The 26,700-nt window shown below is 43.0% G+C and overlaps 1 protein-coding gene across 1 annotated transcript; it reads right to left on the bottom strand.

The window, feature by feature from the left end:
- Window positions 1-2,325: 2,325 nt before the first annotated feature.
- Window positions 2,326-25,997, bottom strand: GTF3C5 (general transcription factor IIIC subunit 5). The gene is made up of 11 exons (XM_063431320.1): window positions 25,839-25,997; window positions 24,392-24,617; window positions 23,060-23,258; window positions 22,194-22,389; window positions 20,709-20,813; window positions 20,294-20,408; window positions 16,086-16,166; window positions 15,882-15,979; window positions 9,319-9,401; window positions 3,876-4,018; window positions 2,326-2,838 (listed from the first exon to the last, which is right to left on the bottom strand). The coding sequence occupies exons 1-11, from the start codon at window positions 25,965-25,967 to the stop codon at window positions 2,684-2,686; spliced, it is 1,530 nt and encodes a 509-aa protein (XP_063287390.1). The 5' UTR covers window positions 25,968-25,997; the 3' UTR covers window positions 2,326-2,683.
- Between the last annotated feature and the right edge of the window lie 703 nt (window positions 25,998-26,700).

The raw sequence follows: 26,700 nt of genomic DNA, 5'->3' as shown, positions 1-26,700 counted from the left end.
ATTTGTGGGAGGAGTTAACGTTCCTATATAAACGCTACTCCCCCCTTCCTACCTTGCCGTAACGCACGCTGTTCACCCCACCCACCTCACCCTCTTATACAATCCATTCTGGGGGCCCTCTTTTACAGGCCTACCCCTACGTCGGTCCCGGCACACAACACCGACCTAATTCCTAACACAAGGTATTCCACGTTTACGATATTAACCAACCACAGATATGTATATATCGCGATAACCCCTAGCCTGTTTCTCATGTCCTAGCTTGCCTTCCTTAAATGAAGGGTAGTACTGGAATGTAATTGCTTTATTATCACAACACTCCTTAGCACTACTGCGTAATGTACAGTTTTCACCAATGTCTCGTGTTATAAACATAAAAGGTGCTCTACCGCTGACATATGTTGACAATCCAGATATTAACTTCATTATATTTTTATTTTCGCACTGTCATGATATGCTTGTTACCCATCCTAGAACTACAAAAATAAAGAATTAAAATAAAAAGTGACCTTTTAACACTGTAACATGGCTGTGTAATACTAACGCTAATGTATAATGTAGCCTTTGCGGACGTCCTGGAGTAGTGGGAGTTTGAACACAGGGTTTAAATTTGTGTATTTGTATTTGCTTTTGTATTGCACAGCCATGTTACAGTGCTGCAGCCCACCCCATGTGTTCCCTATTAAGGGGTTAATAAGTGTTTATGGGTACAGGAAAATACCCCTTGCTGATTCATTGGAGATATTATCTTTTAGATGAAGGTGAATTTTTCCTGTAGGACTCACCTAAGAGGTTTGCTTTGACGTGGGAGTGACAAAAAAGCACCAACTATTTAGGGTGAGGGGTAATTTTTTATTAATTTATACAAATAGGAAATAAAGGATGAGCAAGGGTGGGTTCCTAAACATAAAAGGAACACTCCTAGCACCATAACCACTACAGTGCATTGTAGTGATTATGGTGCCAAAAGAGCTCTGGCACCCTTCTAGGGTAAGTAGGCAAACTGTTTGAGAATGGCGTTCGCCAGTAAGCTGCAGCACTGAGTTAAGCCCAGTAGTGCAGGCTGAAAGCACACAGAGTTGACGCTAAGCTGCAGTGCAAGGCTTAGCTCAAGGGAACAAACACTGTACCGATACTTCCAGAGTGGAGAGAAGAGGTGATCAGCATCCGGTGGACCCCATGTAAGTTGTCCAACTATTCTCAAATGGGTTGACTACTTGCACTAGAAGGAATCCAGGGCAATCTTGGCACCAGCAGGCTACAGTGCTTGTAATGTACCTTTCAGGTCAAAATATGAACATTGTAAAAATAGATTATTTTTTTCCCAACACAGTTATTTCGGCCTTCATTTTCGTTTATCTTTGCCTAACCAAAATCACATATCATCAATATATTGTGACATTTTTAGTAATACAACACTATTGTACATTTACATATTGCTACAGGATGGTGATTTAAGCCAATGACAATTTATCCTGCTGGTTCTACATATTATTATTTTACAAAATTATATTAAAATATTGCCTCCTTTTATTAAAGGGAACCTTTTATCACTTATCTGACCATCTGCTCCCACGTTGCATTATGCTTAGAGGTTGGTGTTACTCTTCTGAAACACACACCTCTTGTCTGGCCTTACTCCGCCAAGCCTCTTCATTGATTGATTCATATGACGCCTACATGCTTGTCTCATTGCCAGCATGTGAACAGAGTGATATCATGTCACTCTGTTCCTATACTCCCTAGCCAGCGCTAGCAGTGCTGTTAGGGGGTTTCCATAGCAACTGCAGCACATGCACTGCAGTTGCTGTGTGTGTAGAACAGAAGGACCGCCTGTGGATTGTCTCTTTTGCTCTCCCTTATCAATCGATTATTCAGCATAAACTCTATGCCGAAGAACTGAATGACAGGTGTTAGGAAAAAAAAAAATATATATATTTTCAAAACACCTAATGTAAATGTAAATATCCCTAATGCTCTATGACAGCCCCTCTGAGCGGTCATGCAGACGCACTCTTTTTTGAGTTGACTATATCCATTTTACCTTATGCATGCATGAGTAGTCCATGGCTGTGCCAACTGGTGCACATAGGCCAGCTCGCTCTGCTGGGCAGACTCATTAAATAGTGCAAGGTATCATTTTTATTTTCCTTTCTTTCACTTTTTTTTTTTTTAAATGCCTTACATATAAAATAAAAAAAAGGGTGTATCTCTTTAATGTACCAACATATACCCACCATTGAAAATGCCACTTTATCTGACCACATGGTACCCATCGAGCACTAAAACCAATTTCTGCATTCAAATAGAATGTGTTCTCACAAATACTACACCCAGAATGATTAATTTTATGAATACTTGCAATAAGCAATAAATAATTGGCAATAAGGTGGACTTCCTGCAGACTCACCATTGGTAATGGTTAAATAAACCAAACTTTTGGAAGCCCTGTATTTTGGAGTTTTAGGGTTATTGTTTTTCAATAACACTAGAAACAAGTCCTGGTCTATCTCCGATACAATCAACGAAGTAACAATCTCCAGGAGTCTGTAGTTTCTGCGATCAGTCACAAACACAAGTGAAAAGTTCCACAATTTGGCCCCTACAGTGATCAGGCTCACCAATATTAGCAACTTTATGAAGCACAGCTTCAGGATTGAGCTCACCAAGACTGAGAAGTTACTTAAACATAGTCTAGAAGCTCTGTTTCCATTTCATTTTCACTGCCTTCAGATGGATGGAATTCTTCTTCCTCTTCCTCGTCATCCTCTTCCTCTCCAGATTCATAAGTCAGCTGCTCCTTGTTCTCAGTGGAGGTTGAAGGTCCAGAAAAAAGGGCTATGGAAAAAAACAAAAACAAAGAGCATCCAAAATTACTGTCATGAAAGGGTATATACAGACTTGGCAATAAAACCTTTAAAGTGTTTTCTTTTGTTGTTTATAACACTTCCAATTTTGCAACAAACTAAAAAAAAAATTATCTTCTTGGCCCCAGAATGGCAGTCAGGTCTCTCTTTGGATCAAGAGGCTGTTACCCCACATCTTAAAAATCATATCCCTGTATGTTGTGTTTTTGCAAATATTCATCCAGTTGCTGTTTAAACATCTGTACAGACTCTGATAAAACCACCTGTTCAGGCAGAGAATTCCTCATACTTATTGTTCTTACGGTAATAAAATCTTGATTCTAGTGTTATCATGTTTTGCTCTCAGTTTACTGTTTTGGTTATCGCCCTGAAATATTGTTTATAGTTTTATATATTTAAGAGTTTTAACTATTTTGTTCTACAGATTAGGGGTTTGAGACATGGAGAGACAGAGTAAAAAAAAATGTGCTTAGGAGAGATAAATTTAGAAAATGTGGCTCTAGGAATGCTATGGGAGGAAGGGGTAGGGGGGGGCAGGCTCAAGGAGAATAGGGCACTGGAGGGGTTCCTTGATGAAATATGCAATGTTGCATTGTGCAGGATCCATCTTCTGCATATTAACTATAGTACAGTGGGAGTATTGATAGAGAATGAATGGGGAAGGTAAAGGAAATGGTGGATATCAAGTATCTGGGGCAGCAGATGATGCAAAACATGAGTGGAGGACAGAAGAAAGCTTCCTGTCTTTGTTGCTGAAATTGGCACAGAAGGTGGTTTGTGTGGGTATTGCTCCAGGAAATTGGGTTTTAGTAAGCAACATTTAGCATTTTGTCTTTGAACGAGAACATGTCTTATATAAAGTGCAAAAAGGAAGAGACCCTAACACGTAAACATATAAAAACTAGACATGATACACTGGCATTCAGAGTTTTGAGACACACACACACACACACACAGAAATGTCTCTGCTAATAGTGCTTTTTTAACTTTCTAAATAGTGATTTTCACCTGGTCTCTTGGAGCGTATGATCTGTTTGATCATGAGTGACATAGCGTCTCGGAGTTGATCGCTGGTCTTTGGAAGGCACCAACCATCTCGTTCTGTACACTGTGACTCCTTGCCATCATTTTTATGGATGACCGCCTGCAAGCTGTAGAAGTGTGACAGAGAAATGTGGCAATCAACTGAAATACCAATTTCTTAACACAACAAAGTACCACCATTTATTTTCCTACTTTTAGACACAGGGTTATGATCTCTTCCAATAATTATAAGGATATTTTGGAGCTCCACAAAAAAATAAAATAAAAAAAAAAAAGACACTCCATTACAAAAATAGAAAATAAAAAAAAGAGTTCTGTATTTTTTTTGTCATAAAAAAAAAAAAAAAGCAAATCATATATGGAATTCCACATAGCAAATCAATGATAGACCAAATACAGAGATAAATTAGTCGTGGTAGGCATATGATCACAGAGACATGCAGTAGTAAAGTGTTGCTACCACATTAATATATTGAGTCATGTATTTATTAGGAAGCCATAGAATTTGGAAAGTTATCAGCTCGAGTCTGACATGACTGTTATGTCCTAAACTTGCAGGCTTATATTGTCGCCAGTGGAACTTTTCAAGGGTGCAAGCTGTCCAGGGCTGCCAAATCTTGTGGAACTTTATTGTAACCCCTGACTCTTGCTGTTAAGTTATCCATGAGGCAGGTGTCTTTCATTTGAATTATGACTGCTGCTACAGTGGGGACTCTTGGTTTCAACTATGCCTGTGCTACCGTTCTCCTCGCTGCTAGCGTAATCTTATGTACTAAATTTTGTTGGTGTCTGGTCCACCCTTCTGTCGATCTGTTCAGAAGGTATACCCAGGGGTCAAGGTCTGGCTCTCTTTGGAAAATCTGGGTTATTAGACCCTTAATGGTGCTCCAGAACATTTGGATATGGGGGCATTCCCACCACATGTGTATATATGTGTCCCTATAGCCGCACCCTCTTCAGCATGTGTCTGATGGTGATCTTTGCATTTTTTGCAGTTTTACAGGAGTCGTGTACCAGCGGAACATCGAGACTGTTTCTGTAAGGACACACAAATGAATGTGGCATTGTTGGCTTCCCAGATCTCCTGCCATTCTATACCTTCTAGAGCCTCCCCCAGTTCCGTATAAGTTAGAGGGCCCTATTCTCTCGTTTCGATGCTCAGTTGGGTGTAGAATAAGGTAATTAAGCCTTTCGGCATAGATTCGCTCAGACATATGTTAAAGGTTTATGTACCGTATTTTTTATGGGAGTCTGTTTTGCATTCTCAGCGAATTCAGGATTGCAGGACAAGTGGTCCGTAGCATAATCCGATGGTCTTTGGGCACCCACATAAAGAATTGAGGGAGGTCTGCTCCCATGAGCAAGGACTCCAAATCTACCCACCGCCTGTCATCTATTGGGGTATGCCACATCGCTACCTGTGCCAATTGTGCAGCCAGATAATAAAAGTGAAGGTGCGGTTGACCAAGCCCTCCCCTCGATATCTGGCGATACAAGTCATTTATTGAGACCCTTTGGTGTTTATTCTGCCATGTAAAGGAACCTATTGTTTTTTGTAGCGGTGCCAGATCGGATTTGAAACTTGGATGGGAAGGGCCTGAAAGAGGAATAAAATACGTGGGAGTATGTTCATCTTAACGGAGTGGATTCGTTCCACCCACGAGATAGGTTTGTCCATTTATCTTATACAGGGTTTGATAAGCAGAGTGTAGTTTGACTCATATAATTTTAAGGAGTCTGCTGTGAGCTGGATCCCCAAATACTTAATGGATCTAGAGGCTAATTGAATATTGTGGGCGTTATGAATAGATGCCGTGTCCGCTGCAGACAGCCCTATCGGCAGTGCGCTGAATTTCTCCATGTTTGCTTTATATCCCGAAATTGTTCCATATCGAGTGAGCACGTCCCTCACCACCTCCATGGAATCGACTGGGTTTGTCAGAAGGACATCGTCCGCATATGCAGAGACCAGGAACTCCTCTCCTCTGACGCTAACCCCCTGTATTCGTTGATGTTTTTGGAAAGCCTGCAGGAGGGGCTCTAGGAAGATAGCAAATAGTAGGGGGGACAGAAGGCATCCCTGTTTTGACCCATTGCTAATGTCAGGATTATAGTTGACCCAGCACGCAGAACAGTAGCACACCTAGGACTAAGGATAACGTCTAACCGGACCTTAGAGTGGCCGGACTTAACGTACCAGAGAATAATCAAAATATTTGCCATGGTCAGCGACAAAGCACGTGACACAATGATGAGGAAAGCCAGAAGTCAAGGATACCAGAAATCAGGGAAGTCGAAACAAAGCCAAAGTCAAATACCAGAAAAAACACAATCAGGAACACACTCTCGGATACCCGGCTAGTGGAAACCACGAGAGGGCACCGACAAAAATGTAATTTCGGTTTAAGTAACCCTCTTTAGGCAGTAATTGGCTCTCTCTCTGACCTCTGACCCCAAAACATGTGTGCTTTGATGTGGGCAAAGGTAAGTTTACCATAAAAACCCGAACCGCAGCGGCCGGCGTTCCTAAGAAGTTGCACCTGCTGGGGACCGGAACAGAGGTTGATCAGGCACTGGCCTGCCGCGACCAAGGTAAGTATGAAATATCTCTGTCGGCGTGGCTGCTTAGTTTATGTGTGGCCAGGCCGGCAGAAGAGCCGGGAGCCGTGACAACTAAGCCCGAAGGGGCTCGGGAGGGCATCTGTGATAGTAACCTGGGCTGTGACGTTAGTATACATTGCTTTGATGTACGTTATGTATGAAGCTGGGAATCCCAGGTAGGTTAGAAGGTGAAAAAGATAGTGCCACTTGACCTTATCAAACGCCTTTTCGGTGTTTTGCTAGACTACTAGGGTGGGTGTGTTTGTGGACGTTTGTCTCCATATAATGTCTATGTTTGGTCGGGTATTCTCGAATAAAGGTCGATAAAGGGGATAAATCCAACCTGCGTGTATAAGTTTAACTAGGAGCGGATTTAGGCGGTCTGCCTAAATTTTAGCGCAAATTTTGGAGTCGTGGTTTATTAGGGAAATAGGCCTATAGTGCGTTGGGGATAGCGTGTTTTTACCTAGTTTTGGGAGTAAGACTACATTAGCCAGTGACATGTCTATCTGGCGTCCCTCCCTCCCTGAAGTCGATGAAGAGGAGTTCAAACCGTGTGATAAGTTCTTCTCAGAAGGTTTTATAATACCCACCGTCGAAGCAGTCTGGTCCCGGTACTTTGTTCCCTTTTAATTCCAAGATGGCTTTGTCGATTTCTTTGCCCGGTATTTTCTCGTTCAGTATATTACTGGCATCCAGGGTCCGTTTTGTGAGTCCCAGCGTACCGAGGACACAGCGAATAGCCTCATCTTCTAGAGGCTGAAGGTTCGCCCGACAGGGGAGTGGTTATATAGATTGGTAATATTCTGTAAACACTTAGTGTATGTCCGTCAGGGTGGTTTTCATGGTGCCATCTATGTGCTTGATGGCTGCTATGTGGGCTTGACTTTGTCATGGGCGAAGAGTTCTTGCCAGCATTGTATCCATTTTCCACATCCCTATGTATTTTTAAACAAATTGAGGTTTTTAGTTACCTCCAATGGCCATGAGAGGGTATGACTACATGCCACGTCAAGGCAGACCTCTTAGGTGGGTTCTAACTCTAACCATTCACCTTGCTTCCTTGAGCTTCTGGCAAAGATATCTCCAATGAGACAGAAAGTGATATTTTTTTAAATACATCCCTACATGCTTATTAACCCTTAATAGGGAACATATGGGATGGGCAGCAGCATCTATCTGTCCTCTCCTGATCTCACTCCGCCCATCTTGACTTGTGTCTCTGACTCCCTCTCTGCGATTTCCAACTGGATGGCTGCTCACTTCCTTAAACTCAACCTGTCTAAAACAGAACTTCTGATCTTTCCTTCCTCAAGTGTTGCTACCCCCCGTCTGTCTCCCTCCAAGTCAATGGCGCCACCATCACCTCTACCTCGCAGGTTCACTGTCTAGGTGTTCTATAATGAATGCGGCGGCGAGGCTTATTTTTCTGTCCGCACGCACCTCCAAAGCCTCCCCCCTCTGTCAGTCCCTACATTAGCTTCCAGTTAGATATAGGGCTCAATTGAAGATTCTGGTGCTTGCTTACAAGTCCCTACATAATGCTGTTCTAACCTACCTGTCCTCCCTAATACACAAATATGTCCCGTCGAGGCCCCTATGCTCTGCTGAAGACCTACGCCTATCCTCTGTCCATACTTCCACATCTGATGCTCGCCTCCAAGACTTCACCAGGGCTGCACATTTTCTGTTGGACTCCCTTCCCTTCTCCATTAGATGCTCACCCAGTCTCCACTCCTTCAAAAAAATCTTTTAAAACACACTTCTTCAGGAAAGCATATAATTTAAACTGTTAGCGGGTTTTCTTCCCCCCCCCCCCCACCCCCCGACTCCTCTCCTGCAACTGTCAGAAATAACCTACTAAGTTCTCAGTGATTACTTTTCTAGCAACCTATTTTATTACCCCTACTTATACCCTTTGTGTTACTATACCCCACTCCCTCTAGCATGTAAGCCCTCAACCCCTCCGTTCCTGTGCGTCCATTTGTCTGGTTACAATTACGTGTCTGTTTGTCTACCCATTGTACAGCGCTTCAGAATTTGCTGGCACGACATAAATAATAAAATAATAATATATAACAACAAGGTAATACAATATAATGAAATGGTAAAATAATGCACATCAGCCTGGGAGAAAACATGCCATTTTGAAAGCCATTAAATCCCACCAAAGAACTCCGTAGAATTTTAAAATTGTCAATGTTTGTAACGTTATTGCCAAGTTAGAATACATGACTCATTTGTAACAAAATAGTAGTTGCTATGTTAGAAAACGTAAAGATGTTGCAACTATATGTTAAAAAACATATCTGCTGATAAACGTCTAATAGAGAATGGCATATTCTGCATTGAGATAGCCTGGCCTAATATTTTCAATCCTCTTGTACATCTCACACCTAATCGCAGGGATTCTACTACCATGCATTGCCTGCAGACTTCGACGAGATAGCAGAGAAGCTTGTGATGTACCCTGTTCGGTTCACCGTTAGTAGTATTTCTTAAACAAAATATTTAATCCCTTGTTTGTGATGCCTTTTATGTACTTGAATATAACTCTGGTTTTCATGTCATGGACTACACTGTTACTTAATTATGCTATGATTTCTTTTTTATTTCAAAATGAGATGAGGGAGGAAAGGAACCAATGACAACAGATATCAAACAAAGATGGCGAAAAAGAAAATCACCCTTCTATACATTATATCTAATTTAGTGAGTGGCTATAGGATAAGCGATACAAATGTTTAGCACCATGACATATACCTGTTCTAAAGCCTGTCTTTTCAAATGTGCAGAGAAAAATTACCTTTCCACTTGTAAATCACAGAGCTGGTAAAACATCTGGCGGTATGGTGGCAAGGTTCCATCCAGAAAAATATAAACTGATTCCTGCAAACAATCAAAAGAATGGGTTCAAAACAGGCATTGTAGGCAGAGGGATCAGCACAAATGAATTTGGGATACAAACTGTAAGAACTGGAATTAAAATGCTATTTTAGGAACAGCACACAAAGTTCTATACAAAGGCACTACCCAAGAAAGGACTGAGTGGTACGGCATTCTGTGATGTACCAAGGGCATCAACAGGTGTCCAAACATGATCTTTGAAAATACACATTATATTCACCTCAACACAAGGCACGAAACAGTGACATAAAAAAACAATAATTCACACAGTGACTCTACAGAATTCACACACCTCTACATTCACCCTTACACAACAGAAAAAAAAAGGATTTACACCATATTTCAGAAGGTCACATATTGACATAGCAGATTTCACACATAGTAAAACTAGACAAAAACAACCCTGTACTTCACCACTGTGGCACTAGACAGGTTTACATTTCAGAATAAGCACCATGGGATGCGGGTTATGTGAAAAAATAGGTGGGTAGGGTGGTGGGGTCAGTCTTGGGCGTCAGTTCTGTCGGGTGGGTCCTCAGCGTCTAGGCGGGCAGTGAAGTCTACCTGTGTGGTGGATACGATCCAGTGTGTCCAAATCTCTATGTATTTTGCAGTGGTATTAGTCGCTCCCGAGTGTAATTCTTCTATTGCTCTGAGCTCCTCCATTTGGTTGAACCATGTCCTAAGGGGAGGGGGCCTATCCTGCCTCCAGTATTGTGGTATGGTTTGTTTGGCTACGTTGAGGATCCTAATGGTCATGGATCTTTTGTATCGGGACCTGGGTATGGTCGTGTGGTGTAGTAACATTGCCGCTGGGTCCAGTGGTGGGGGTGCGTCTGAGAACTTCTCCAAGATGGCGTGTATGTCCTTCCAGAATGGTTTAATACTACGGCATTCCCACCATATATGTAATGTGGTACCCGTTGTCTCCCCGCATCGCCAACATAAGTCGGAGTGTGATGGGTCTATTGCATGAAGTTTATGTGGGGTAATGAGGAGCATCCCCGGCCGAGGCCTCCCCCGGAGCACCACGGTAGGGTCGACACTGGACCAGCTATCTCTGTCTCTTCTACAACCTTCCACAGTTTGTGGACGTTGGTCTTAGTCCATTCCATGACTCTCTGTAAGTGACCTGCTGTATAGTATAGGTAGAAGTCAGGGATGGCCAACCCTCCCCTCTCCTTGGGTAGAGTAAGGGCCTGATACTTAATTCGTGGTCTTGTCCCGCTCCATATGTAATTACCTGTCATCGAGCGTAGAGCAGTAAAAAATCCTTTGGGGATTGTTATGGGGAGCGTCTGCAACAAGTAGAGTAGGCGTGGGAGGAGATTCATTTTAATTACCTGAATCCTTCCCAGCCACGAAATATGCGGGTGGGACCATTCAGCTAGTTCTCTCTTGAATGTATTTAGCATGGGGGTAAAGTTCTCCCTGTATAGGTCCTCTCTCTGTTTGGTTAGCCATGTACCCAGGTAGCGTATTTTGTGTTCCGCCCACTGGAATGGGAAGCTGGAGCGGAGAGGGGAGGCTCGTTTATTGGGTAAGTCAGCGTTCAGAATGTAGGATTTGGAGTAGTTTATTTTTAGGTTGGATAAGGTTCCGAACGTCTTAAAGGCTTGCAGTATATTGGGGAGGGAGATCTCTGGTCTAGTGACAAAAAAGAGGAGGTCGTCTGCATAGGCGGCCACTTTATGGTGTGCGTCCCCCATTTGTATTCCTGTGATGTCATGGTGTTGTCTGATGGCTGTCAAAAAGGGTTCAAGGGCAAGGACGAAGAGCAGCGGGGATAGTGGGCATCCCTGACGGGTGCTGTTGTAAATCGGGAACTTGTCCGTTAGCGCCCCATTCACTATTACGTGTGCCGTGGGTCTGTCGTACATGCCTGCGATCCAGCTTCGCATGTGGGGTCCCAGACCCACCTGAGCGAGGGTCTGGAATAGGTAATCCCATCCCACCCAGTCGAAGGCCTTCTCCGCGTCAGTGGACAGCAGTAGAAGGCCTCCGGTGCTTTTGCTTCTGTTGTGCATGAGGGCGAGGGTCCTGATGGTGTTGTCCCTCGCTTCACGGTTTGGTACGAACCCGACCTGGTCAGGGTGTATCAGTGTGGGGACGTGCGGCTGCAGGCGCATGGCTAACATCTTAGCCATCAATTTAATATCACAATTGATGAGGGAGATGGGCCTATAGTTCCCACATTGCTCTGCGTCCTTGCCCTCTTTCGGGATGATGGTTATGTGTGCCGTCAATGCTTGTTTGGGGAAGTGATGGCCCTCCCTTATCGCGTTAAACAAGGCCAGCATCGGTTGGTATAGTGTGTCCGCGAAATGTTTGTAATAGCAGAGAGGCAGGCCATCAGGGCCTGGCCTCTTGCCGGGTTTGGTGCATTTTATCGCCAGCGCCAGTTCCTCGGTTGAGAAGGGTTCGTCTAGTTGGTTCGTTATCCGTTGGTCTAGTGTAGGTATTTTGTGTGTTTGTAGGTATTGCTGGATGGAGTCTTTTAAGCGGGCAGTCGCCGCTCCCGGTTGCGGTCGGGGGAGTGAATAGAGTTCCGAATAGTAAGCTCTCACCGTTTGCAGGATTTCCGTCGGTAGACGGCGTACTGAGCCCTGTTTGTCTCTAATTTTGTTGATATACGTCAGCTGGCGCCGTTTCGCCAGCATTCTGGCTAAAAGTTTACCACTTTTATTCCCGTGTAGGGAGAAAAAGGCCTTGTGCCTGAGTACTTCCCTGTGGTGTTTGGACTGGAGCAGGGAGGTCAGTTCCCGTCGTAGTTGTATTAGTCGTGTTTGGTGGGCTGGGGACTGTGTCTGTTTGTGCAATGTGTCATGCTTGTGTATGTCCTCTATCAGTTCTACGAGTCGGGCTTCTCGCTGTTTTTTTGAGTTCCGCACCCTTCTGTATGAAGTGTCCCCGTATGACGCTTTTGTTTGCCTCCCACCTGATCGTCGGGGATGTGTCCTCGGGGGCGTTGTCCTGGAAGTAGTCAGTCAGGGCCCTACCGAAGTGTGCGGCCAGATCTTGGCGTGATAGTAAGTATTCGTTCAGCCTCCATTTGGCTACTGCAGGTATAAGGAGTGGGGACTGGAGGGTGAGGGTGACGGGGGCATGGTCCGACCAGGTCGCCACCCCCACCCTCGCGTCCCGTACCAAGGGGAGGTGATAGTGTGTGGTGAGAAAGTAGTCTATGCGGGTGTATGTCTGGTGGGGGTGAGAGTAGAATGTGTAGTCCCTTTCGTCCGGGTGGTGTGCTCTCCAGCAGTCAACAAGCCTAAGTTTAGTCAGTAGGGAGTTAATTGCTCTGAGGTGTTGTCTGGGGAGGTGGGAAGTACCCGTGGAGCAGTCCCAGACCGGATCCATAGCAACGTTTAAGTCGCCCCCTATTATGAGGACCCCTTCTGCGAATGTGTGTAGTTTCTGTAAGGTGTTTTTGAGGTAGCGGTGGTGTTTGTTGTTTGGTGCGTATAATGTGGCGAAGGTGTATAGATGGTCGGCCACTGTGCCTTTTACAAAAAGGTATCTACCTTCCCGGTCAGTCATGCTTGCTTTCTCTATAAACGGTACTTTTTTGTTGAACAGTATCGCCACACCCCTGGATTTCCCTTCATGGAAATCACTGTAAAACCCTGTTGGGAAGTGGTGATTGGTCAGTTTGGGCCTGTCCCCTTCCCTGAAGTGGGTCTCCTGTATCATGACTATTGATGCTTTCCGTGAATGGAAGTCCCTCAGTGCCCCTGATCTTTTCTCCGGTTTGTTAAGCCCTTTGGCGTTTATGGAGAGGATAGTGAGGTCGCTCGGTAATAGCGGCTTGTCGGTCATAGTAGGGTTTGTAGGTGTCGTTGCACCCGCTGGGTCCTAGTAGTGTTTGTCGGGAATCAGTCGGGTCGTCAGAAGGGGGGGTGGGTGGGTATAGGGTGGGAAGGGGTGGGGGTGTAGTAGGGGGGGGATAGGCGCGGGACAGGGGGGGTGGGAAGACAGGTAGGGAAACTATGTACAAGATTTATCCAGTCACTCGAAGGTGGCTGATAAGGAACGAGCATCGGAGGACAAGGTGTGGCGGGGTCCACCAGTGGTCTGCCAATTCCTGTCCGCCTATCTGTGGGCGCTCTGTCCTATGGGGAAAAGTGGAGGAAGCCGGGAGCTTCCGTACGGGTCCTACCCGGGGAGCCCGGGATCGCGTGGCTCCTAATGCCTTCGCTCCCGGGTCTCTCTCGAACCGGACCTTGTCGGGAGTCCTCGACTCCCCTGTGGCTTTAAGTGTGAGTGGTAGGTGAATGTTGCATCCTCGTCCTAAAATTGTAGCAGCCCTTGGCCTCTAGTGGGTAATGTTTTGCCCCACCGGGCATCGGAGAGTGGTGTGGTATGTCGCCCGGTAAACAAGTAACAAAATGACAGCATAATAAACAGGTATTATCAACCACAATTACAAAGTAAAACCCCCACGGTCCCCAGAATAAGTTCTGACCTTCCTACCCAGCCCTGAGGTATCGGGGACTCGTCCCCTCCTTTTTTCGGTGTGGGAGTTAGGGTGTTACTTGACCTTCTAGCGTGGGGAGAGAGGGCACCCGGTCAGTAGTGTTAACGGATGACGCAGGCAGACTCAGAGTTGAGGTATTGCGATCCCCAGCACGGTGTACCTGTCCCAAGGCAGGGGTGGGCCCTTATCCTATCCTCCCCCTCTAGAGTCAGTCCCAGGTCATCTCTCCCTACCCGGCACCTAGGGGAGGGTCGCACCCCAGGTGAGCCGCCCCGGCGTCGGTGCCCCCGCCGCTGTTCCCCCAACGGTTCCTCGCAGGGCGGTATACACCCCGGCGGCGCAGCCCAGCCAGGGGGCGCCCCCCCACCCTTCCATCAGGGGGCCCCCTCGGTGGTCTATCCTGGATTATATACCTGGTCAAGGGGATGCCTGTGTTGGGCCAGCATGGTCTTACAAGGATATGTGGTGCGTTGCCCCTCAGAATGTGGCCCCTACTGGCAGTTGCTTTTACCCCCCCCCCCCCCAAATGGAAAGTCCCGTATTCAATGCTTGGGCGGTCGGTCATAGTCCCTGAGCCCATGGGGCAGATCAAAATACTTGCGGTTGGGCTCTGTGTCAGCGAGGCCCCTCGGTTTAGGAGGTTGTCCCTGATTGGCGTATGGTCTGGGCTCTTGGTCTTCGCTGTCTGCGTGGCTGTGGTGCCGCTCCGGGGTTGAAGGAGTAGAATGACATCTGGTCCGGCCACGTTAGCTGAATGGGTGGTAGTTGAAGTTCCGTAATCAGGTCTGCGAGATCCTCTGGGTTCTTCACCATAAACGGGCCATTAGGAGTAGAGGCCTGTAGCCCCGAGGGGAAAGTCCAGCGGTAGCGTACTTTGTTGGATTGCAGGACTCGGGTCAGGGGTTTAAGCGCTCTCCTGTATGCCAGAGTGGCTGGAGATAGGTCTGGGTATAGTTGTAGAGGTGTGCCATTTAACTGGGCTCGGTCGGTATCTCGGGCCTGCCGCAGGATGTCTTCTTTTAGTTGATAGCTGGCCAGGCAGCAGATTGTGTCCCGAGGGGGGGGGACTCTGGGGGGGCCCCTAGGTCTCAGAGCCCTGTGTGCCCGTATAAATTCAATATGAGCGGTTTCAGGGCGCCCGAGGAGTCTGTTAAACAGCCCCGTGAGCGTTGCACGGATCGGGGTGTCTTGGTCTATGTCTTCCGGTATCCCCCTTACCCGGATATTTTGTCGGCGCCCCCTATTGTCCAAATCTTCAAGGTGGAGGGCCATTTGGCGTAATTGTGCCTCATGTACATGCAGGGTATTCGTGGTAGCATTCTGTGTGGCGGTCAGGTGGTCACTGTCTGCCTCTAGCTGGGAGACTTTTTGATGTAGGCCCTGGAGGTCTTCGCGGAGGGAGTGGAGTTCCGCAGTGATAGAATTCCGGAGCTCTGTGTTCGCCTCTTTGAGGTCTGCCTTGGTGGGAAGTGCCCTTATCAGGGTCACCCAGTCCGGTGTGTTCTCCGGGCGGGAGATGGAGTTAGGGGAATCCGCGCTGGGCTCTGCGCTCGGGGAGTGTGGGCGCGAGGCCCATGAGGCTCCGGAATCCGTTGAGGCCTGTGAAGCCACGTTGAGGCCTGTGAAGTCCTCAAGTATTTGTGTAGCAAGGAAGCCGGGGTGCCTTTGGATGCGTCGGCGGGCTTACCGGCGTGTGATGCGCGATGTTAGGGAGCGGATGGACGAGGATTCTTGATAAGCCTGCGGGGAGCTCTCAGGTTAAGCTGCGATGTCTCTCGGCCTCCAAGCCACGCCCCCCAAGGTCTCTAATTTTATCCAAATTTCTGTTTGAGGGATTTTTCACAAATGTTTCCATACACACACAGGTTAGACAAGCACCTCCACTGAATTTTGAACAAGTACTAAAGTTGCTGCAAATTGTACACAATATCAGCTTACTTATAACAGCCATTAAATAAAAAATAAAACAGAAAAAGTAGGGCACTCACCTTTAGTTTGTACTTGTTTGAAGGTGCTTTTTTACTTGAGGAAATGGTAGATGTACCAAGTCCTTGTGTCAGTTCCTGTATGCTGACCATCTGTGGTGCTGAAAAAGTGCAAAGGATCAGTAAAATAAAAGGCCAACCTTCTCTGAACTACTGGCAAAGTGTGTGCCCATGAAAGTCCCAGGTATGAGTTATTTCCAGACTTACCTGGTTTCTTAATGGTGATGGGCAGACTATAGTTGTAAGTGCTGCGTTTAGCTTTCACTGGCATGTCATTTGCAGCATACCCTATTGTACAAGAAAAACAAAAAGTACTTTATTTTACCAACACAAACTTAACACTGTACCGAATGCCAAATAAAACTGTTAATGATACAAATAATACATGTATACATAAAAAGATGTCTGAACAACCTTAATAAATGTGGGTGAAACCAGGGGCACAATAGTGATTGAATAACAGGATATAACATTTTTCATACTTTTGAAACTTTTTGTAAGGAGTATACGTTGTTAGTTGGGACACCTATTTAATATTAAACAAAATATAAAGTTCATAGATTTCAAGTTCCCTTGAGCAGGGCCCAATTCACCTTTTGTCTCTGTTAATTAATTACCTTTTGTTGTCAATTATTCCCATTCAATAATTGTAAAGTGTTGTGGAATATATTGGCACTATATAAAAACGGGAAAAAATTAACATTTGCTCCAACAGTGACCCTAAAATGTCAAAAAATTTGAAAAAAATAGAAAAAAAATACAGGGCTTTGATATACTAGACAGCTTAACACCCAAGTCCAGTGTTGCCCATTAAGGGTGCTACGTGCAATGGCCCTGATTTTCCAGGTCTAAAAACTACTTTCTTATTATTGGCATTTATATAAAGCATTTTAATATGGCAGAAGAGAATAGAGAAGAGAAACTATTACCATGTTCACAGGGTTTTTTGAAGACTAGTCTAATGAGCTAACAATCTAGAATAGTTGATAGATCAGAGAGCAACATGATGTCATATGGTTCACATTTCTATTCAATAAAAAAAAAAAAAAAGAAATCTGTAAACTTTGCATACTTTATAGCCTTTTAACAAAATGCAAAGATATGTTTCACACATTCTCAGTAGTCAAATTATTTGCTAAACTGGAAAAGGAGGCTAAACAGACTCGCAAAAACCAAACAGAGTTTTTGACTACTAAATATATCTTAAAGGACCACTTCAGCTCAATGAAGTGGTCTGGGTGCCAGGTCCATCAAGGATTAACCCTGCCTGCTGTAAACATAGCAGTTTCAGAGAAACTGCTTTGTTTACATTAGGGTTAATCCAGCCTCTAGTGGCTCTCATTGACAGCCGCTAGAGGCGCTTCCACGCTTCTCACTGTGGCCACTCCTCAGATGGCCACTGGAGGTGCTTCCTGGCCAAGTGCTGCACAGTAGGCAGCACTGCCATTCAGCGCCCCCATGTTCTGCATTAAGGCCGCTGAAGTTTCCTCATGGAGATGCATTAATTTAATGCATCTCTATGAGGAGGTGCTGATTGGCCAAAAGGGCCCATGGGAAAGCATTGGACTGGCTAAAATTCAGCAATTATGATGATGTCTCCAAGGGAGCGGAGACATCGCCGGCGAACCCGCACAGCGCTTGAAATAAGGTGAGTTTTTATTCCTTTTAGGGACCTGATCTTGAGAAAAGTCCGGTTGGACTGAAACGTCGATGTATGATTTGTGCTGAATAAAAGCATCTATGCTTTCTACAGACCCCATATATTATAATAAATAAATGGGAAAGAAAATTAAATTAAATTAAAAAATATATATAAACCGGTTTCAATTTGTTCTAACTCTATTTTGATATTAATATACATATATATTTAAATCAAAATACATTTAGAATGACGTTATAAATACATATATCCCCTTAAAGGGACTATCCAGTGCCAGGAAAAGATATCCGTTTTCCTGGCACTGAAGGACCCTGTAGTGCCCCTCTCCCTCCACCCCACAATCCCATGTTGCTGAAGGGGTTAAAACCCCTTCAGTGACTTACCTGAACTTAGCGCCATTGTCCCTCGGCGCTGGGCCAGGCTCTGCCCACGCTCCAAGGGCAAGGGCCGGGCGCGCATTAGACCTCCCCATAAGAAAGCATTAAAATATATATATATGTATATATATATAAAAATATATTTAAAACAACTTTGGCAAGCGCTTGTGACTAAGTGGCTACTACAAAAGACTGGACATGTCATGGTGGGGTTAATTTTCATTTCTGGGCTGCCATACCATTTCAAAGGCAACAAAGTCAATCTGGTAAATAGCAATTTACAAAAACAGAAATTGGCAAATCTTATGACCCTGTAATTTTCCAAATCACCATAAAACCTGTACTTGAGGGGGTACTGTTGCACTCGTGAGACATTACTCTACACAAATATGATAGTTTATAATAATATAATCAGTGAAATGGCAGTCTAGGTGCCATTTCACTGCAAAAAATAAAAAAATATATATTAATGCTAATTTTGGCCAGGGTTTGATTTTCATTCGTGAGCTGCCATATGGTCTGACAGCCAACAAAGGCCCAGCAAACCAATCTGCCAAATTTCAATGTGCAAACATGGAAAAGGGGAAAGCCCTACATTTAACCCCTGTACGTTTGCAAAAAAACATAAAACCTGTATATTGGGGGCACTGTTGTACTCAGGAGATGTTTCTGAACACATATTGGGGTGTTCTTTGTCAGTAGCACATAACAGGAACTGAGAATCCATGCCTAAAGTACAATGTGAGAGAAAAATAACAAAAAAATGGCTACCCAAAAGTTTGACGACTGGTAGAATTAGTGCATGGAAAGTGTTAAAATATCACCATTTGAAATACCCTAGGGTGTCTACTTCAAAAATATATGGTTTGATGGGGGTAAATTGCATTGGACGGCTTCAAAAATGTCCCAAATAGGACATGGGTGCATGATGACCAGCTGTGAAAATTGCAAGTTAGAAAACTGGAATGCGCACCCTCCAAATAAGGTATTTTAACCCCCAGAGAACCCGACACACCTATCCATGGGTGGTATCACTGTACTCAGAAGATGTTGCTGAACATTAAGGGTCCTGCCAAAGTACACCCCAAAGTTCTCAGTACATGTATTCTTAAATTGCTATGTGTGTCAAAAGAATAACCAATTTTTTATTTATTTTTTATTTGGCATAGATTGGTGGTAATATGGTTGCATGAAAAGAGTCAAAATATCTTACATTTAATACCTTAGCTTGTCTTCTTTTGAGAAAAAAAATATATATATATATATATATATATATATATATATATACACACACATGTGAAGGGTTATTCAGGGATTCCTGACAGATATCAGTGTTACAATATAATCGTTAATTTAAAATAAAAATTAAAAATGGTTTGGAAATAGCAAAATGCTACTTGTACTTCTTACCCTAGAACTTTCCAAAAAAAGCTAATTACATGTTAACATTGGATATTTCTAAACTCAGGACAAGATTTAGAAACTATTTAGCACGGGTGTTTTTTGGCGGTTGTAGATGCATGACCGATTTTGGGGGTCAAAGTTAGAAAAAGTGTGTGTTTTTTTTTTTTTTACACTTTTCCATCATATTTTATTTTTTGTTTATAATAAATGATATGATGAAAATAATGGTATATTCAGATAGATAATTTAATGGCGAGAAAAACTGTATATAATATGTGTGGGTACAGTAAATGAGTAAGAGGAAAATCGAAAAATGGTCTGGTCACTAAGGGGTTAAAGAATTAAATAAGAATGCATTTTAATTGCGGTATATGAAAATTCTTGAAGTCTCAGATCTAGTCACTATAAGAGTAGGAATGTGTTCATATGAAGATGTTATATTAGACCTTATGTTTTCAAATGTGATTGCCTGACTTGACTTAAGTGTGTGTCCATACAGAACCAGGATTGAATCAAATGAGTTTTAATTGTAAGTTGAAATCAAATTGTAAATCTTCCATGGAATCCAACTTCAAGCAGTTTTTGCTAATAGTTTATTTTATTCCTTACATAAGATCCAAGACAAAAATGTACTAGGTTATTGATCCAATGTTACATCATTCCAGTAACAACTGAACTTGGCTAATCTACTTCAAGAGGAACTGACCACCTGAGTAATAAAAAAAAACCTCTTTTTGGGGAAAAAAAAGAAAGAATTAGACACAACAAACCACTCCTCTGGTCTGCGTGTATCATGTATGCTGCTATCATGTAATCTTGTTTTCATTAGTCTCCATTTGGAAGAGCAATGTCTAGGCTTGCAAGGACAAATCAGTGAAAATCCCTGCAAATTATGCAATTGCTCTCCTATTGAAATACAGGTGGTCTCCATAATTGACAATTTCATCAAACTGCCCAAAATATCTAATTTTTACCATATTTCATTCCACATCGAATCCGGAAATCCAGTACTTGGTAGATTTTTGCCTCGGGGTGCTTTCTGGGGTCATAGTCAAAACGTACCCAAAGACTTCTCCATGGACCAGTCAACTGCATTGAACAGATACACAGAGTAGGTGTGAAAACATAATAGAACAAAACAATAAAGAGCAAAAAAACAAAATATGCTATAGAGAGCTTATAATCTTTGTCATCTGAATGTGAGTAATACTATAACTAAATAAACAGGACGTTATAGAATAACTCAATTACTGATCTGAGTATCACTAGAAGTTGTTGTTTTTTATCATCAAAGCCGTGTGCAACATCAAAAAGAATAAAAATGAATTCCACACATCAAGAGGTTTATAAACAAAAAGATGTAGAGAGAACTGTGTTGGCAAAACTCACCATATAATAAGCCACATAAGGCAGAAGCATCTTCAGTTTGTCCGGGTGGAGACTGATGTTGGCTTTAATTGCACTTCTTGACCAAACTGGACGAATATTAAAGAGCTAAAAAATATAAGGGACCAGAAAGTGCTTTTGGTAAGAGGTATATAAAATGTGCAGAGCAAAAAATAAATAAATAAATAAAAAGTCAAATATTTCAGTCCACTGTTTTAATGGAGGGAGAGTACTTTTAGTTCCTTAACCCCTTAAGGACACATGACGTGTATGACATGTCATGATTCCCTTTTATTCCAGAAGTTTGGTCCTTAAGGGGTTAAAGGACCACTCTAGGCACCCAGACCACTTCAGCTTAATGAAGTGGTCTGGGTGCCAGGTCCAGCTAGGGTTAACCCATTTTTTTATAAACATAGCAGTTTCAGAGAAACTGCTATGTTTATTAATGGGTTAAGCCTTCCCCCAAATCCTCTAGCGGCTGTCTCATTGACAGCCGCTAGAGGCGCTTGCGTGATTCTCACTGTGAAAATCACAGTGAGAGCACGCAAGCGTCCATAGGAAAGCATTGTAAATGCTTTCCTATGCGACCGGCTGAACGCGCGCGCAGCTCTTGCAGCGCGTGCGCATTCAGCCGACGGGGCGGAACGGAGGAGGATCGGAGGCAGAGATCTCCCCGCCCAGCGCTGGAAAAAGGTAAGTTTTACCCCTTTTCCCCTTTCCAGAGCCGGGCGGGAGGGGGACCCTGAGGGTGGGGGCACTAGAGTGGTCCTTTAATCAAACCCCTGGCACTAGAGTGGTCCTAGAGTTTCCCTGGCACTAGAGTGGTCCTTTAATCAAACAATCACTTTCACTTACAATTATATATATATATATATATATATATACTTATATACTAATTAAAAAGGGAAGAATCCATCTTTTAATTTGAGGGCTCCACTCACACAAGCATGCATCAAGGCGTATAGCTGTCATTTTGATGCCAATAGTGGGTGGTGATACATCAGCATCATTTGGCTCAAAACTGCTCCAGAGCTCCTGGTGCCAAATAAGGAGAGCATCTGGTGCCAAATAAGGACACAAAATAGCCAAAGTTATGTTGATGTGACAATTCTGTTTACAGCATTGCGCATGCACTGTAACCATTTACCAGACTTTTAGCTCTAGATGAAGCGTGCTTGGTTATGCATCTGCGATTGTGCCTGAAACCAAGCATTCTTCTGCTCCTGCATCCATTCCAGTATTAGATCTCTTCTCCGCTTTGTGTGCACGACCCGTTACATCTCTTCATATAATAGAAATCCTTTTAATTTGTGTTAGTCCCTGTCCTACCACATACTTCCTGGGTCCTGTCCCCACTTCCAAGCTTTCTAGGGTACTAGAGATTGCAACTGTACTGTCAGCAGTGTCCAGCTCACCAAATATAGCATCCGCAGCCCTTACAGATGCATTAATCTCACTCACATATGTTAGGCAGTAGTTTAGACTTACCCTCTTCATTTCCTCTTCTGCGTGAATATCTATTGCATTTGTGCGAAGTTTTTCCCAGTTCTTCACGGCAGCCTGATGGGGTTTTCTGGGCACTTCATTATCTTCAAAATTGACAAAGATTGCATTATGTGGTCTACGAGCCCTGCTCAAACCAATCAAATTTTCACTGGACACCTGAGGGGACTGAAAACCCTCCCTTTGGGGGGGAAGGAAAAAAAATAAAGTTTCAATTTGAAGTTACAAGAAAAATCTTATCTAAGCCCCTGATAATGTCTATAAATCCTCATGAGATGGAGGACTTTTATTACATTACACTGACACTAAAGTAAATGTTAATGTTGGAATCAATACATATGGTAACTTATCGTAAGCAAGTGAACATCAGACATAGCTAAACTCATTACAATCTTTAAAGGGGGAATTCTGTTCTGGGTTGCCTAATGTTGACTCTGTCCACAAATGACATCTGTTGTCAGCACACACTGCAAGAGGAAGCTTGTATGTCCCCTACTTCCCTCGGTGTGTTCGCTCCCAGCCCTACCCCTTTCATTTGGAAAAAAAGCACGGTGATCCATTTCTATATTTTAATAAATACTAAACAAAGATTCTACAAAACACTATCATAAGAATTTTCCCAATATCGTCTCTTCTGCACTAAAAAAAGGCGGTGTCCCTGAGGTAAATCCTTTCTTGTGAGGAAAAATGCCTGGGATTCCAGCCAGTGGAGAACAGGACATGTCTGTTCCAAACAGTTGAGGTCCACTAAAATGGCATGGGAGGCTTATTTTTTAATCCAAGTATAAGAGTTAAGTGCCACTGGATTTCAGCTAGACTTGTGAGACACAGTATAGCAAATAGTAAATTACCTGTGATTGACATTTGGCCGGTAATTATAATCAATTGCGCTATCCAGCCGTGAGAATATTGGTGGTGGAATGTGATAAACTATATCCTGATGAAAAAATTCTTCCTTCTCTGGTTTCTTTAGAAGAACTTTGTCGTACAAAGAGGTTATGGTGCCATCAGAACTCCGGGTAAAGGCGAGATACTGGAAGTCAGACATGCCTAAAGAGCATGAGATTCAGACACTTGTTAATCTTTATAAAAAGAGAAGTCCTGCGCTCACTCCCATCACTACTGGGCCGGCAGCAAGGACCACAGTACACATCAGCCCCAATATATAGTAAAAACCAAAGAAAAGAAAAAGTTACCTGCGCTCTTTCCTTAATCCCTATGTATATTTAGACAAATGGAGGTCATTTAGTTGCTCCAATGGCCATTGGAGGGAATGCCCGCCTGCCAACGTCAAGGCAGACCCCCCTAAGCGGGTCCTAACACTGACCCTTCAGCCTGCTTCCTTGAGCTTCTGGCAAAGACATCTCTAATGAGACAGGGAGGGGTATTTTTTATATACACCCCTATACACTTATTAACCCTTAATAGGGAACACATGGGATGGGCGGCAGCATTGTAACCAGGCTGTGTGATACAAAGTAAATACAAATACAAAAAGAGAATGGCCATTGGAGGGAATGCCCGCCTGCCAACGTCAAGGCAGACCCCCCCTAAGATTTGCCAGAAGCTCAAGGAAGCAGGCTGAAGGGTCAGTGTTAGGACTTGTTAATCTTTGCATTACTAACACTCACATAAAAAAATAATAATCATTTGAGAAAAATCTATGAGACCCGAACAGGGCTGTGGAGTTAGTGCACAAAGCCTTTGACTCCGACTCCTCAATTTATGATACCTCTGACTCCCTATACTATATTATATATAATTATATTGCAATCTATTGTGTATGTTGGTATATAAGTTGACAAATGTGACATTGGCAGCCCCAAACTCTGTTCTGTCCGCATAAACTCTGAAACGGCTAAATAGTTCAACCTTCTCTACGAGTAGCCTTTTATTCAACCGTTTGTGGCTGCTGATGATATCAGATGGGTCGATCTTTGCACGGGGTTCTGTCACATTCTAATTCCTAACACAAAGTGTTTCCTGAGCGAAGGAGGAGTTCTGATGGTTGCCAAGCTGTGAGGGGAAGCATATTCTGATAGGAAACGGAATTTGAAAGAACACTGGCACTGGATAAAGGAAAGTTACTCTTATTTAAAGAAAAATTTACAGCGATGGAGGGACATCATTTAAAAAAAATATTAATATAGGTTGGAGTAACCCTTTAATATTAAATTACACACCTTGGAATTTGTAGACTGTACCCACAACACCAATGATCTCCATGCTTATACTGCCCTCCTGATTTGGCTCGGATATTTGCATTTCATTAGCTTTCTTCCTTCTGACTCTCTTTTTTACTCGAAGAATCATGGTTGTGGTTGGGAAGCGATTGGCACATAAAGGATGACAGTAAGGGTCATTAGGCCTGAAATACAGTTCTAGCCTCCTGGTAGGATCAGCGTAAATCTGTAAAATTCAAACAAGAGCATTGATCTATGTTCTCCAAATCTTCTTTATCACAACTAATACCCAGCATTATGAAATTAGTTATAAATTCACAGATAGATAACTTAAAAGGAACACTATAGAGTCAGGAACACAAACATGTATTCCCGACTGCCCCCCTAAATATAGTATAATCTTACCTTTACCCCAGACTGCTTGCTTGGCTAATATAATCAGAAGTGGTGTTCTGAGCCAATCACAATGCTTTTGTATAGCAAAACATTGGATTGGCTAAACTTGTCAAGGAGACAGATCAGGGGCAAAGCGAACATAAGCCAAACACAGCCCTGGCCAATCAGCGTATTTTCATATAAATGCATTGAATCAGTGTATCTTTATAGTGAAAGTTCAGTGTCTACAAGCAGAGGAAGCACCTCTAGTAGCCATCTGAGGATTTGCCAGTGGAGGTATCCCTAGGCTGTAATGTAAACATTGCCTTTTCTCTGAAAATACAGTGTTTACTGCAAAAAGCCTGATGGGAATAATTATACTCAACAGAACAAATACAATAAGCTGTAGTTGTTCTGGAGACTATATTTTTCAAAATCATTCTTGATATGCCTAATATATACACAGTATTATATTGGCTAGTAGTGATATATACTTTAATATCTTTATCAGTTCGCATATATACTGTAAAATATAAACCAGTACTGATATATGCTGTAATATATTGACCAGTGCTGATATATACTGCAATATACAGACCAGTACTCATATATACATTGTAATATAAAGACCAGTACAGATATATACATTAATATATTAATCCGTACTCATTTATGCTGTAATATATAGACCAGTACTGATATATACTGTAATATAAAGACCCGTACGGATATATACAGTAATATATTAATCCGTACTGATATATACTGTAATATATAGACCAGTACTGAAATATATTGTAATATATTAGGCCATAATGATATGTAGAGCAACATATTATTGTGGACAGAATCAGTAGTCAATCAAGATGCTGCAAATTATTGACACATGTTCAGTATTTTTACAGTGTATTATTAAGTATTAATAATGTAAGTAGGTTTTGTATGTGCTCAGGTGATGAGGAGAGCCTGATGTAACTGCTGATGATTTCATAATATTAGCCATGTTTTACAATATTTGATCATGTTACTGGCCATGTCCTGCCAGCCCATGTGCTCTCAGACCATGTCTTACCCGGGACACGCTTTTCTCCCCTCCCAGGGTCTGCAGCATTTTATCTACATTCTGCACAATGCCTGGGTACTCCACACACACCATGGGTTTCTTGTTCTGCGGCAGATACACTATACCAGAGCCCTCCATGTCTCCTATGGGTCCGTGCTTAACTCCTTCCCCGCGACTTTCATAGAAGGTTCCGCAGCAGAAAGGTTCCTACCTAGAGCACTCAATGGGACACGTGACCTGTGCCAATCTCTCTATCCTAACACATGGATAACCCGTTGCTAAGGTTTACAAATCTACCTGGGATTATTTACAGGCACTAGCTACATGGATCTGCAGTGGTTAATGCAAATTGTACTAACCACAAAATATTCAATTTATTTGGTTAGATTTGTCAGATAAAAAAAAACAATTTCCGATAATTGTTAAAATATAAAATTCGCAGTGTGTTTGTGAATGAACTTGGAAAAAAACATTTATTTCATTTTATTGGCCATTAAAATTTATTTCATGACTTGAATAATTTATGTATTATAATGAGTGTGTTGAGAAATTGTATTGGATGCAAGGATATGAAGGGCTAACTGCACCTGTTAGTGTCCTATAAATAAAATATTCATACACTGTATTGATACCGGAGAAACTGACGGAAGCCAAGCACAGAGAGATGGACACAGGTTTCTTCAGGAAGGAAGAGATTCTTTTTTCGGTTCACCGATCGGGACTCAGAGGGACTTATGTCACCAAAATACAACAAGATCTGAGCCCCGGACAATAGTGTAGGCTCCTTATATAGGCATGTAACTCCTCCCATAATAAGCTCCACCCACACATTCTCTTACCCAATCAATCGAACAAGAACTAACTTCCGGTT

This window comes from Pelobates fuscus, chromosome 9 (genome assembly GCF_036172605.1).
Source record: "Pelobates fuscus isolate aPelFus1 chromosome 9, aPelFus1.pri, whole genome shotgun sequence".
Lineage (NCBI taxonomy): Eukaryota > Metazoa > Chordata > Amphibia > Anura > Pelobatidae > Pelobates > Pelobates fuscus.
The sequence above is the reverse complement of the archived record's forward strand: the minus strand, read 5'-3'. Positions and strand labels throughout refer to the sequence as shown.